This window comes from Lissotriton vulgaris, chromosome 2_1 (assembly GCF_964263255.1).
Source record: "Lissotriton vulgaris chromosome 2_1, aLisVul1.2, whole genome shotgun sequence".
Classification (NCBI taxonomy): domain Eukaryota; kingdom Metazoa; phylum Chordata; class Amphibia; order Caudata; family Salamandridae; genus Lissotriton; species Lissotriton vulgaris.
In genome coordinates, this window is record NC_141687.1 from 526,167,984 (window position 1) to 526,182,022 (window position 14,039).

Here is a 14,039-nt window from a genome sequence, read left to right on the forward strand (position 1 = left end):
ATCCATCCATCCATCCATCCATCCATCCTTCTCCTCACCCATCATCCTTCCCCTCACCCATCCATCCATCCCATCCATTTATCCTGCACCTCATCCATCCATCCATCCTTCCCCTCCATCCATCATCCTTCCCCTCCATCCATCATCCTTCCCCTCATCCATCCTTCCTTTCATCCATCCTTCCCCCTCACCCATCCATCCATCCATCCATCCCATCCATTTATCCTGCCCCTCATCCATCCATCCTTCCCCTCCATCCATCCATCCATCCATCCCCTCATCCATTTAGTCTTCCCCTCATCCATCCATCCTTCCCCTCCATCCATCCATCCTTCTCCTCATCCATCATCCTTCCCCTCACCCATCCATCCATCCCATCCATTTATCCTGCACCTCATCCATCCATCCTTCCCCTCCATCCATCATCCTTCCCCTCCATCCATCCTTCCTTTCATCCATCCTTCCCCTCACCCATCCATCCATCCCATTCACTTATCCTGCCCCTCATCCATCCATCCTTACCCTCCATCCACCCATCCATCCCCTCATCCATGTATCCTTCCCCTCATCCATCCATCCTTCCCCTCCATCCATCATCCTTCCCCTCATCCATCTTTCCCCTCATCAATCATCCAGCTACCCTTCCACCCATACATCCAGCTATTTACATTTTCTCTCCATCCTTCCCCTCACTCATCAATCCATCTATCCTCTCTTATTATCCATGTATTCAATCTTTCATTCATCCATTCACCCTTTCACTAATTCATCCAGCCATTCACACATCCCTTCACTTACTTACTCGCCCACCTTTCCATATTAATTTTGAGCTGAGCCCTTTTGAGAAGAGGCCCATCAAGAACTTCACCCTCGCTGCAGGGGCCGTTCCAGGACTGGGACAGAAGCCACCCAGGGCGGAGACAGGATCCACCACAGGGGGAAAGGAGCCATCACAGGCGGGGGTGGACTGGAGCCACAACATGGGGGACAGGAGCCATCACAGGCGGGGGGGTGGGGGGGTGGACTGGAGCCACCACATGGGGGGACAGGAGCAGGAGTCATCACAGGAGAGGGAACGTGATCCACCAGGGTGGGCACAGGGGTGGGCATGCAGTATTCTAGTATCATCTTGGGCTTCTCGCCCCCTCCTGCACAAGACAACGAGAAGACAGGCTCTCTGTCCAAAATGCCATCCCCCACTGTGATGTACAGTACTTACAGGAGATACTCTTAGAGAACTGATCGAGCTGATTGTCCTCCATACTTTGTTAATCAGTGTGGGTGCGATTGTGCCATTTCTTTATTGTATTACATTATGCATGTTTGAAGAACCGAGGTTTGCTTACAAATTAGTGACAGTAATTAAGCTGGTGAAGAGAAGCAGGTGCTGCCTCGGTGTAATCAGGGGTGTAATCTGGCCGAGTCTAGGATGTTTGGGCCCCTGGGTAGAAATGGAATGTGTGAGGAGGCGGCCCCTCTAAATAGCAGATACAAGACGCATTCAGGGCTGTTTGCATGTGAATGGATGCCCCCTGCTCCTGAACCTGCAGCCCCTCCCTCTGTCACCTTCGAGCACCTCTTAACAGCTCATCAAGGGCTGGAGGTGTGAGGCCATCCCGCTGTGCCTCTACAGTGCTGCTGGGGGTCGGAGCTTTCATACAGCATCGGAGTCAAGAAGGGAGGTGGGGGCAAGCTGTGCCCGGTTAAAATTACGGACAAATGGCGTCCGTTAAAGAATCCTTCACGGACAACGGACAGACGGCCGAAATTACGGACTGTCCGTGAAATTTACGGACGGTTGGTCACCCTAATCATGTTGCGACGAGTCTGTCGATGTTTATCGCCATGCGATCACATGATGCGTTGAAGACAAGCGGAAGTCTTACTGGCAATTCAAAACGCCGTGTTTTCAGGGCGAGGGTAACACAGGATTGCGGTTTGTGCGGAGCAGATATCGGAGTGGCCAGAAGAAACATTTGGTAAGCAGGAGGTTAGAGTTCGGATATGTTGGAGTATAAGCAGGCATTCCATGGATGCGGTATGGTGTCAGAGAGTCTTAGACTTTTTTCTTTATGGTTTTAGAGATCGAACGCAGAGTATGGCAGCTTGGAACGTTTCAGCCACAGACTGAGCAAATAACCCGAGAGAGTATCTGTTTTAGGATCACGCAGAGAGCTATTAAGATCAGATGTGTTTTGCACGTTAAGTGTACAGCGAGCATCAGTGGATCGGATTTCTCAAAATGGATTATTCATATTTCAGTTTGTTATTCGTTTCACGGACGTCATTGAGTGATACAGCTGCAATCCTATTGACATTGAGGCAACTTTAGCTTTTCAAAGGTACTAATAAGAAAGGAGTGATGTTTCTAAATAGGTTTGGCATTGTTACAAACAATTTGATTGAGGATTTAACTTTTTGGTTACAGTTTTATTCATGTGCCATCGTGGATTCCGTGTAAGTTGATTTTCTTGGCGTGTTTCACGCATTGGTGCTGGTGATTGGGTCACATTAGTGTAGGTTGGAACAGGTTTTATTAACCCTAACATTGAGTTGCATATCAAATGAAATGGTTACATTTTGATATTTTTTCTACAGATACACCCCTGAAGAAGAGACTCAAGTCTCGAAATGCGTTGGAATCTAGAATTATATAAATGTGTTGAACATTAATGTAACCGATTGTTTTAAAATTCATTGTATACGATTTTGATGATTTGAGTTCGCGTTGATGTAAAGATCATATAAATAATGTGACAATTAGATTGATTAAGCTGTATAAAAATTTTTTGAATATCACACCAAGAGTTGTATTTACGTTGTTGCATGTTGGAGTCCTAGTCGCCTCTCCAGGGGCTGGGCCACTTCATTCACACAGACCATTGTCCATGGAGACAAGGGACACAGCTTACGTAAAAACATGCCCCCAAAGCAAGTTACTAAGAGGTAATACTGTGATGCAACAGTCAGCCTGACCTCAATTTTTGGGCTAAAAAGTTAACTACAAGTCAGCACAGTTATATAGCTAAAAACAGAATTTAACGCAAACCAATATCCTAACTACTTGGCAGCTATGTCTAGGTACAAAAGCACACATGGACTGACAATACGTTTTTGTTAATGGAAAATTTCATTTTTTTTATTTTGTTGCTTTGGGGAGACACTTAAGTTCCCTGCCAAGGCGCATTCTCTGCAGTAAAACTTTAGGGTCATGATGAATATGGGTTACTGCCAGCCAATGCAATGACTACTTCCTAAAGACTAAGGAAAAATAACATACCAACATTTTAGAGACGGAATTTCACAGCAATGCCATGGATGAAACGCAACTATTACTGTGGTGATTAACATAATTTTTTTTGTACAGCACAGCTCTCGCATACCTCCGTAGTTCAACCAATGGCAAAGCTGGCATACCAAGTAGCACACAAGTCCCTTTATAGCGCTCCAAAACTAAGTGGCATGAATAGATAACACAAGCAACATTCATAATGCCAAATAACTTGCTTAATCTCTACAACGGCCCCAACAACGCTGAGGATTCCTGACTTCACCTTGGGGGTGCCCAGGAGTGGGCTCCTCACAGGGAAAGGCCAGGAAGGGTTCCTCAGCGGTATTCGTACAAGCGCCGAGATGCCTACGGGTAGTCATGCTCTATATAAGTGCGTAATTATACTTTATCCTTTAATTGAGATCAGCATTAAATGGTAAGGGTGTGACTTGCAAACACCTCTCTCTGTGTCATAATTGACATCTTAACATATATTAAATTAAACATACTTTTAAAATATTTATATAGTTGCAGCAAATTCAGTCAATCAGGAATATGCTCAGTATAGCACTAGATATGGCTACCCTTCTGATTCAGCTATTGTTTGCCTTACCCAGAGAATGCTTTGTTTTTCACTTCTGGAAGGAAGGATTACCAAGGATCTCAATTTTGCGGGAGCTCATTGCTTAGTTTCACAGTATCTAGTCTAGACAATGTTCTGCTGTACGTCAAACATATTGTGTCAGACATCACCCCAATAATGAAGATGACAATCATTTTAGGACCACTTTCTGGGATACTTGTCCACTGGGGTAAAGAGTGTGTGTTCCCCTCTGAGGAATGTAACAGCTGACGAAAGTGGTGGCCGCCTATTTTCCTTCATCGCTGCTAAATGCTGGAATCAGCTACCAGATCATATTCGGCTTGAGGCCAACCATCTCTCATTCTGCAAACTTCTGAAGACTATGTTGTTTCCTTGAATCTCGTGATATTCCTCGGTGGAGGGCTTTGTCTCCTGCACTTTGAGGCCTTTGGTAGCCATGCGCTCTATAAGTGTATATTCATTCATTCATAGTAATTACTGGATCCACTGTGGTGAACCTATGATAGATGTAAGTATTCACAAGGATGGGTGTTTCACTTCAATGCAAATCTTATTTCTGGGAACATGCATAGGTAGTTAGTGGTGTTTTATATGTCAGTGGCCTTCCAAGAGTTATTCTCGCTGCCCATAGTAGGAAGAATAGCCCAGATTAAAATGTTCATGTGCAACATCTGCTTGACATTACGACTGCCTAAACACTTGCAGGTCCAATTGATTAGAACTGAGAGAACTAAGCCTCATTTTGACAGGAGCGAGTAGAAGATGAAACCCTGCACTATACCATTATGTCAGCCATAAGGGGATACACCTTTTTTCTTTTTACAGGTCCCCATTTAAAAACAGAACAATGTCTACTTTACCAGATACAGTACTGTCAGTGCGCTTCATCCTTCCTATGTGTCCATATAGGCCATAATAGTTTAGACTCCCGGAAAGAGCAAATTATGAGGCTATTATTTGTGTATTTCCGTTCAATGAATTTTTTCTATTCTGATTTTATTTATTGTGTTTCTGAATATATATTAATGCTTCAAAGAGGATGAACTAATGATGAAAAACGATCAAGAACTATGTTACAAGCAAGCAATGCATTTTTATTTTTTGCAGAGTTTGTCACGGCTGTCATGTGCATTTAAGACTGAGAATAAATCACGCTTGGTTGTTTGCGATCTTGGAAACCCCATGAAAGCTAAAACTAAAGTAAGATCTGCTTACCTGTTCACATTTTCCATGATTCATTTTTGAACTCTTAAAACTATTCGCCTTAACAGTTATGTGATAACTTAACAATATTAGAAAGTTTCTAAAATATTAGAATGTAAAAAATATTACGCACATTTGAAAAATACACACAAGGAACCATTGAAAGGTTAGTAAAGCAGGACACCTTAGTTACTTGAAATTAAATGGCTAAGAACATTTCATAACAGTGCAAAATGAAGCTCATGTGTTTATTATAAAGTACAAAGTACAGTATATTACATGGAAGCTCTTTTCTTTTGGGCCATGCAAGTACATACACCTCCCACGAGAAGAGGGCTTGAGCATGTATTCAAAGATACAACATGATGAGGTTACTGCATTCATCCCATTGCACCCCATAATATGATATTACTTTGTCGTAGATATTGTCCATGCATTATTTTCTTCACTTCAGCTGGCAAAGAATGTTCATAAGTTTTGCTGTTCCTGGGTATGTTCCTCAAAATTCTTGTGCCCAATGCAGGTGCACTGGAGAAGTGGCGGGCCTCCTTCTTGATTTAATACTTTAGACAGCACCATACTTTTTAATAGTTTCACATCTTTGTATGTGCGCTCGTCCCACTTTTGGTGTTTCATTAGTTGAGTTGTATTTCGTAGGCTTAAGGCATCAAGCAGAAAATAAATGTAATCTTAATTTATCCTATTGATTCTCTGTTGTGGTCATAGACATCTTAAATCCAGATAATTTTGAGGCACCTTAAACCGAGTGGTGGGGTAAACTATGGTGTAATACGTTCATAAGGGATCCTTATCCTTTTCCACTGCAAGAGAGAAGTATTAAACCTAGCTGATTGTACCATTGTCCTGGAAGGGTTAGTCGAATGCAGTGAGTTTAAAGCAGTACTCCTTTGTTGGCCAAAGTGCTTAATTTATACACTGTTAAGTTCTAATAAATCAATTAAAGCTTAGAGGTGCATAAAAAATGGTACATGCAGCTGACTGCAGTGTCCCAACTTAAGCATGGTCAGACCCTATGGTGAAAAGCTCTGGGTTGAGTTTGAGAATTACCGTGGAATAATTATAAAGCTGAGGTTTAAATGAATGCTAGTTCTGCAGACCTACATCATGGGTTTGGGCCTCTTAAATATTTGGGATCTAACATAGTGAGCTCCCACTTGCATCCTTAGGTTGCCATATTGCATGACCTATACCCATAACACTTTAACCTCTGTTGCCCTAGTTTCTTGAACTGTTGAATTTGAGTTTTACAACCGACCGCTATATATTAACTAATTCTCTCTGAAAGTTTTTTTGCTGTTTTTGTTTTGGAGTTGTGCCTAAATGTTGTTCAGAAATCTCAGGTGAGGAATAACCAGCATGTAAGTCAACAAATATTAGAACACAGCAAGCACCGACACCCGTCCTCCCCTTTCTGCTGAGGTGCTTATGCCCAATAACCAGCCCCTGATCAAAAAGTACAGGTGGTGATCCAAGATGAGAGGATTTGGGTGCCCAGTGGCATTAAGGCAGCTGGGTGTGGCTGGTGCTACTCTTGCTTGCCGTAACTGCAGACTTGGTGATTTTGCCAGCACTGGCAATCTTCTCAACAGCATAGATGACTCTGACAACCATGTTTGCCTCATGTCTCAGACCACAACTTCACTGGGGGGTGGAGGGGGCAGTTGGAGAAGCTTTGCACACACATGGACTTTCCTGGAATCATGCTTACAATAACTCCAGAGATGAGTGTGTGGGGCTATCTTCTTACTGATTGCCTGTCAATCTTTTCCTTCACCTCATTGAATGTGTAGGCAATGTGAGCTGTATGTCAATCCAGTGCCGGAACATCTCCCTGACTATTCTGGCCTGTGTGATTCAGAATAATCTCCTGAGCTGACACTCTTCCAGCCTCCACCAGGGTGGAGAGGCATGGTTGTAGGGGGTCGATTTTAAGGGTGCCAGCCACATTCCTTTTCCTTCTTTGCAGACCTTGTAAAAAGCCACAATGTTTGTGTCAACCAAAATTGCTTTAATAAAAGCTAGTTCAGATTAGAAAGCAATGGATCTGTTTAACTGCTTGATTTCCATCACTTTAACTGTGTCAATATTACTGAGACTTAGTTACAGAACATTACTTGTACTATCTTCACAGAAATGAGTCCCCAATCTTATTAAAACCTAACTGGCCATTATGACTCTAAAAGAGCCAAATGTATTGCTTTGATATATAAAGTCCCTGCATGCAAATTAAGGTAGATGTGCTGCATTGCTGTGGGTTGACTCCAATTTGTTGTATCTCTTACCCAATGTATTTCTCACAAAGCATATACTCTCTTGATCTGAGACTTATATCCTGTGATTTTTAGTGAATTAAAAATCTTGAAGACAAATTTCCTGCTCAACAGATCTCCATCATAATGCCATTATCCCAGTATTATTCATTATGTCTTTGTTGTGAAACAGTATTCCTACCATGCCCCCTTGGTTCTGCCACCAGATTGTGATGCCCATTCCCAAGGAGTGCAAAGATAAAGTTGATTCCTCCGATTCGATGATTATGTGTGGAATCATTGAGGATGTGTTTTATAGTAAAGCAACAAGGACCCCCTGAATGGGATAAATTTCCTGGGTCAGGGTAAAGCAATCATGTGCAAGAGTAAAAGCCCAGGCAAAATAAAAAACAAATTACCTGGCAGAAACAAGTATAAAAGAAGGTGAACACAGCATAAGGAGAAAAAGACTCAAAGAAAAATATTATATGGTAACATGAGAAATGTAATTACATTTATAAAAATTGATATGAACATATTCAATAATACACATATTTAAAGAAAGGGGGAAGTTTGTTTAAAAAGACAAATCTTCAATGTAAAGATTATACAGTAATCAGGGAAATATTAACACATTGATGATTCCCGAAATTAAATGAAGAAGCTGATTCTTGTCGACGCGTTTCGACACATGCTTTGTGTCTTCATACACTTCATACAGTGGTGTTACCATCTGTTGCCAGGGACAACTTCATCCATCTTCACCGGAGGAAACAACATCCACTTCAGTCACACCACGGAAGCATTCTGGACGGACCACCACTGTGTCCATTTCTCCTTCTCAAAACCCACCTCACACAAGCCGAAGCCATGCTTCCCATGCAGAAACTGTAGCAAAATCAATGAAGAACACCTCACCTCTGCCCTCAGCCACACTCCTCCTCCTACCATGACAGACTTCAGCCAACGACCTTCACCAATGGTTCGCCAACTGTGCCAACACTCTCGCCCCCCCTCCAGAACTCCGACAGATTACACAACACGAAAGCCATCTGGTTTCCAACGGACTTCCAAGAATCTAAGCGCTCATGCTGACGACTGGAGAAAGCCTGGAGAAACAGGAAACCCCCAGAAGCATGCACTGCCTACAGGGCCTCCACCACGGCACACCACCAACTCATCAGGTCAACAAAGAGAAACTTCATTCAGGACAGAATCCTCTCCAACTCCAAGGAACTCTTCAGCATCATACAAGAATTCACCAGACGCCACAGCGAAACCAAACTCCGCTCCTTCTTCCTCCACAAGATCAGGATGCTCTACGACAACTTACGACCAATGAATACAAGCAAAGGGTTTGAAGTGCTGCAGTATACGTTGGCGCCTCCAGTCTTGAAGTTGTGTGTAAAACAAGACCAAACTGTGAACGGTGCTACAGGTAAGAGGATAACCCAAAACCCCCAAAATGGACCGAAGTCCTTGATACAATTATACAGGTAGCCTGTGCACACGTAATCTTCATTAACAGTATTGATACTGCACGTATCTCATGAGCATAACAATAACAGTGGTCAGATTGACGTTTTCTTTCCGTGTGATTTATTTGTGTTTCAGCCAACACGTGTTTCGTCAGGGTGTAACCCACGACTACTTCAGGGCTATTGGACAGATGGCTAGGATGTAAAGGTATCTCTCCGCCGGTCATACTTCCGTCTCGGCTGTGGCGTAAGTCACTCAGTGGTGAGAGTAATCAGGAATAAAATGGTAAGTACCATATTCGGAGCACTTTTCGTGCTCCCGTAAGGCAGGCAGCAGCAAATATGCTGGCGGCGTCGTTCCTATTCTGAGACCAGATAGACTTAAACTTAGACGACCAAGACCACTGCACCGGCCCTACATCCTCCACCAGCAACGCACCCAGCCGATCCTCCTCAACTGGACCCCTGTCACCACAGAAGACACCGCAAAGACTATGAAAAGCATCCACTCTGGAGCACCCACTGACCACTGCCAGCCGCACATCTTCCTCAAGGCCGCCTTTGCCATCGCACCAGAACTGCGACGAACAATCAACTGCGCCCTCGAAAAAGCCACGTTCTCCGATGACTGGAAACGCGCCAAAGTCAAACACCTCCTCAAGAAGCTCTCTGCAGATCCGACTGACCTCAAGAACTACAGGCCCATCTGTCTTCTCCCCTTCACCGCCAGTTATCGAGAAGTCATCAACACCCAGCTAACACTCTTCATAGAAGCCAACAGCATCCTCGGCTCATCTCAATCCAGATTCGGCAGCAACCACAGCACCAAGACCTAGCCGCTACTGACGACATCCGCATCCTCCTTGATCAAAGCCACACTGCAGCCCTCCTACTACTAGACCAGCAGCCTTCGATACCGTCTCCCACCGCACACTAGCTGCCAGAATCCATGATGCCGGTATCCAGGGAACTGCCTTAGACTGGATTTGTTCTTTTCTCTCAGGCAGAAATCAAAGAATAGAACTCCTGCCCTTCCTCTCCAAACCCACAGAGATCTGATTTGGAGTACCCCAAGGATCCTTACTCAGCCCCACGCTCTTCAAAATCTACATGGCCCCCCTCGTAACCATCGTCACAAAACACAGACTCAACATAGTATCTTATGCCGACAACAAGCAACTCAACATCTCCCTCACTAAGGAACCCGACATCACCAGGCACAGTTTCCAAGAAGGAATGAAGGACGTCGCATACTGGATGAGCAGCAGCTGCCTGAAGCTCAACTCAGAGAAAACGGAAGTCCTCCTCCTCGGATCCACCCCCTCAGCATGGGACGACACCTGGTGGCCCCCCGCCCTCAGAAACCCACTCACCCCCACAGACCACACCCGCAACATCGGCATAATACTCTACTCCTCACTCACCATGAACTGCCAGATCAACGCCGTGTCCTCCACATGCTTCAACACCCTCTGCATACTCTGCAAGACCTTCAAATGACTCCAGGAAGACCGTCACCCATGCCTTCATCACCTGCAGGCTAGACTACAGAAACGCGTTCTACGCCAGAATCAACAAAACACTCCTTTGCAAACTCCAGACAGTCCAGAACGCCGCAGTCAGACTTGTCCTCAGCATACCACGACATGACCACATTATCCAGCACCTGCGCGACCTCCACTGGCTCCCTTTCAAAAAGAGTAACCTTCAAACTGCTCACACACGCCCACAAAGCCTTCCATAAAACTGGACCCCAATTCCTCAATGAAAGAATCTGCATCCATGCCCCCAGACGAAACCTCAGCTCCTCAGACCTAGCCCTTGCCAAGGTCCCCTGTATCCTCCGAGCCAGAACGGGGGGCATATCCTTCTCCTAGAGGGCGGCCAAGACCTGGAATGAACTCCCCCTCAGCATCAGACGAAGCCTGACACTGCAAACTTTCAGAAATGACCTCAAGACCTGGCTCTTCGGTTAACCTCGGAGCTGCCCGAACCCCTCCCTCCCCATAGCACCTTGAGACCCTCACAGGTGAGTAGTGCACTCTATAAATCCCTGATTGGTTGATTCTGTGTTAGCCTATGTAGCTTAGGGAGCCATCGGTTGGTGGCTGCGCTCGGGCAAGCCACTGGTTGTGGAAGCAAAGCTCCTAAGGTTAAGCTCAGGGCAAAGAGAGATCCGAGTTAGCATACAAGGTGCATCCACAGTGGCACAGGGGTGGCCTGGTGCAGAGTTGGCGTCGGCTGTCCTGTTGTTTTGAACGGGAGATCTCCGGTCTGACAAAGACTGCAGGTTTGGTCAGGGAGGCTTCCTGGAGGTGACCAGCGGTTGGCGAGGTAAGTTGGGATGCAAGGGGATGCTGTTGGTTGGGCCACCCAAGGCAATGGGGCGTCTGGTGCAGGGGTGTCTTTAGTCATGGGGTAGGCTTATCAGTTCCTGTTGCAGTTTGGGGGACTCTCGAGTTAGAGGTTTTAGGCATCGTCAGGAGACTGGAGGTAGGTCTGGGATCACCAGATGCCAGCTCAGATTTTTGGGGGGACCTCCTCATGGTGTTGGCCACTCGAACTCGGCCGTGGGCATCTGGTGCAGAGGGGTGCAGACTCACGGATTTGGCCAGAGTCTGGTTCTTGAGCAAGTCTGGTGCTCAAGGGAGACAGTCTTTGTTGGGAAGGCAGGGCTGGTCCTCTGGGTTCTTGGGGGCTGATGGCTACTGGACACGCTGGGATTCCACTGGAGCAGGTCGAGTAGGGACAGGCCGGTAGGGCTGCGGCCAGGGTAGTTAGTGTTGTCCTCTTCTTCCTTCAGCATGGCTCTTCGGTCCTTTTTCTTCTTCTTCTTCTTCTTGCTTGTCTGAGGAGGCAAGGTTTGGGGTTGCCCCTAAATACTACCTTTAGGGGTGTTTTAGGTAGGTAGGGCTCGGACCAATGTGCCCCTTCCTTTGGGTGGGTACACCCCCCTATTATGCCACCCTGCAAAGGGATAGGGGCATAAGTCTCTGTCTGGTTGGCTGGGTGGCCCCATCTTCAAGATGGCAGGGGCTGAGAGTTGTGTTTCGCCTTGCCTCCTTCACCTTAGGGGTGGAGTTGGCAAAGGTGGGCATACCTCTCCTCCTATCTTGGTTTTCCCGCCTATTCTCCCTCCCCTAGTGGGGGTTAGTACCAGTGGGGGCAAGTTGCTGGGAGCAGCAAAAGACAGGGATTAGCTAACAAGGGAGGCTAGCCTTTGAAGCTTCCCCTTTGTGGACCCTGCCCATCCTGTGGGAGGAGGCTTGGCAAGAGCAGGAGGCTCTCAACCCAGGGGTCCAGAAACATCTGGGGGTGGCAAGTGGCGAGCAGTCACTCAGCCAGGACACTAGAGTTAGGTCATTTTTCAGGGGGCATCTCTAAAATGCCCTCTGAGTGCATTTGGCCTTAAATCCATTTCTGGCATAGGTGTGGATTTATTAATTTGAGAAGTTTGATGCCAAACTTCTCAGTCTTCTGTAAAGCCATAATGGAGCTGTGGAGTTCAGGGGCGAAGCTCCCAACCCATGGTTTAAAATGGCTTTAATGCACTTAAAATACCTGTGAATGGCTCAGGTACTGTAGGGGCCCAGGGCGCATACCTCTGTGCCCTCAGCTGTGGTATAGTGCACCCTGCCTTAGGGCTGTGAGGCCTGCTAGAGGGATGACTGACCTATGCCATAGGCAGTGTTTTGTTGGGCATGACACACAGGCATGTGTGCCGTGTCGACTTGTAGTTTTAGGGATTCCCCCTGGCACACAGGCAGTGTCTATGGGTCAGGGGAGGAGTCTCTGAGGGTGGCAGAATATATGCTTGAGCTCTCAGAGATTTTCTCTGACTACAAGGCCCTTGGTGCCCCTGGCACCTTTTACATTGGACTTATATGTAGACCAGGCCAATGTGGGAGCAAAGGTACAGTTTTAGGGAAAGAACACAGGCCCTGGGTACCTGATTAGCAGGAACCCAGGGCACACGTAGTCAAGAAGCATCAAACAGGCAAAAAGTGGGGGCAACTATGCAGAAAGAGGCACTTTCCTACACCCCCTGCTCGAAGTCGAACAACACCATTGGTAGTTAACCCTTGGAACCAACCCCGCCTCTAGAATGGAACGAAGGCCTGAGTGCTTGACGTTGAATTGAGAGCTTTCAACATCAAGAAAAAAAAAGTAGACTTGATGCTGAAATGTAGACCCTCATGAAGAGGAAAGAGGAGCTTGATGACTAACTAAAGGGATAGTGCATCTTACTGAAGCCTCAAATGGAAGCAGAAGAGGAGTTGTACCATAAGGAACTGGAGACTATGACTATGCCCGAGTCCCCGGAAGTGGAAGAAGAGGTCATTTTCTATGGCAAAAGGGACCCCATAGCAGGTCATAGAGACAGACTCCCATTAAGATGGTGTGGACCCCTTCTGATCTTCACCACTAAAGACATTAAATCTGAGAGGAGAAGAACCACTCAGTGTCCTGGGTCAAGAATAGGAGGCCTTGACAGAACAAGCTGCAGCAAATGCTTTGAGCTCATTCAAACATCCTTCTTTCTTCAGATGCTATCTTGCAATAGACTCAATCATCACTTGTACAATACACAAAATAGCCAGTGCCCTGACATCTCAGATCCCCCATTGGATATGGAGAGCAAGAAGATAAAGATGATCGACTAAAAAATGGAGAGTTCAGATTCCACCCAATGGCTCATCACCATCTCTAACTGTACTGCTCAGCAGGTATGGTCTCCAGCAATGGGACAAGATGGAGAAGCTAATGCAACGCCTCCCAAAGTGGTACCAAAAGAGGGCCAAAATAGTAATCCAAGGCTACAGAACAATGTCTAACACCTGCATGAAATCATCACTGGTTACAGCAGACAGCTTTGAGAAGGTACTACCCTAAAGAGGCATGCAGACTGAGAGTCTCTGGATAGAAACAGGATGTGTAGGCGGCAGTTCTTACTATGCCTTTAACAGGCGAAACACTTTTCAGACTAGCAGTAGCTGACTCACTTAAAAAAAGGGAAAGTGCAATAAAACAGCAAAGCCCATGGGACTTAAGTTGAGAGGGCCGTTTTGTAGGAGAAATGGCGCTAAGTAAAAGATTGTCTGCTAGAGGTGGATCACAATCTGCCACCCCCACCCAGGTGTAGGTCACGATCCAGCTCTCAAAGTGCCCCATCACAGTAGCAATACCAGAGTACACAGAGGCATCACTTTTGA

General features: G+C 46.0%; 1 protein-coding gene across 1 annotated transcript in view; it reads left to right on the forward strand.

The window, feature by feature from the left end:
- ITGAV (integrin subunit alpha V) overlaps positions 1 to 14,039 on the forward strand; it is a 372,076-nt gene that overhangs the window by 279,001 nt on the left and 79,036 nt on the right. Inside the window, exon 21 of the mRNA XM_086955459.1 lies at positions 4,983 to 5,075. Coding sequence (XP_086811585.1) covers positions 4,983 to 5,075 — 93 coding nt within the window. The remainder of the gene's footprint in view (positions 1 to 4,982; positions 5,076 to 14,039) is intronic.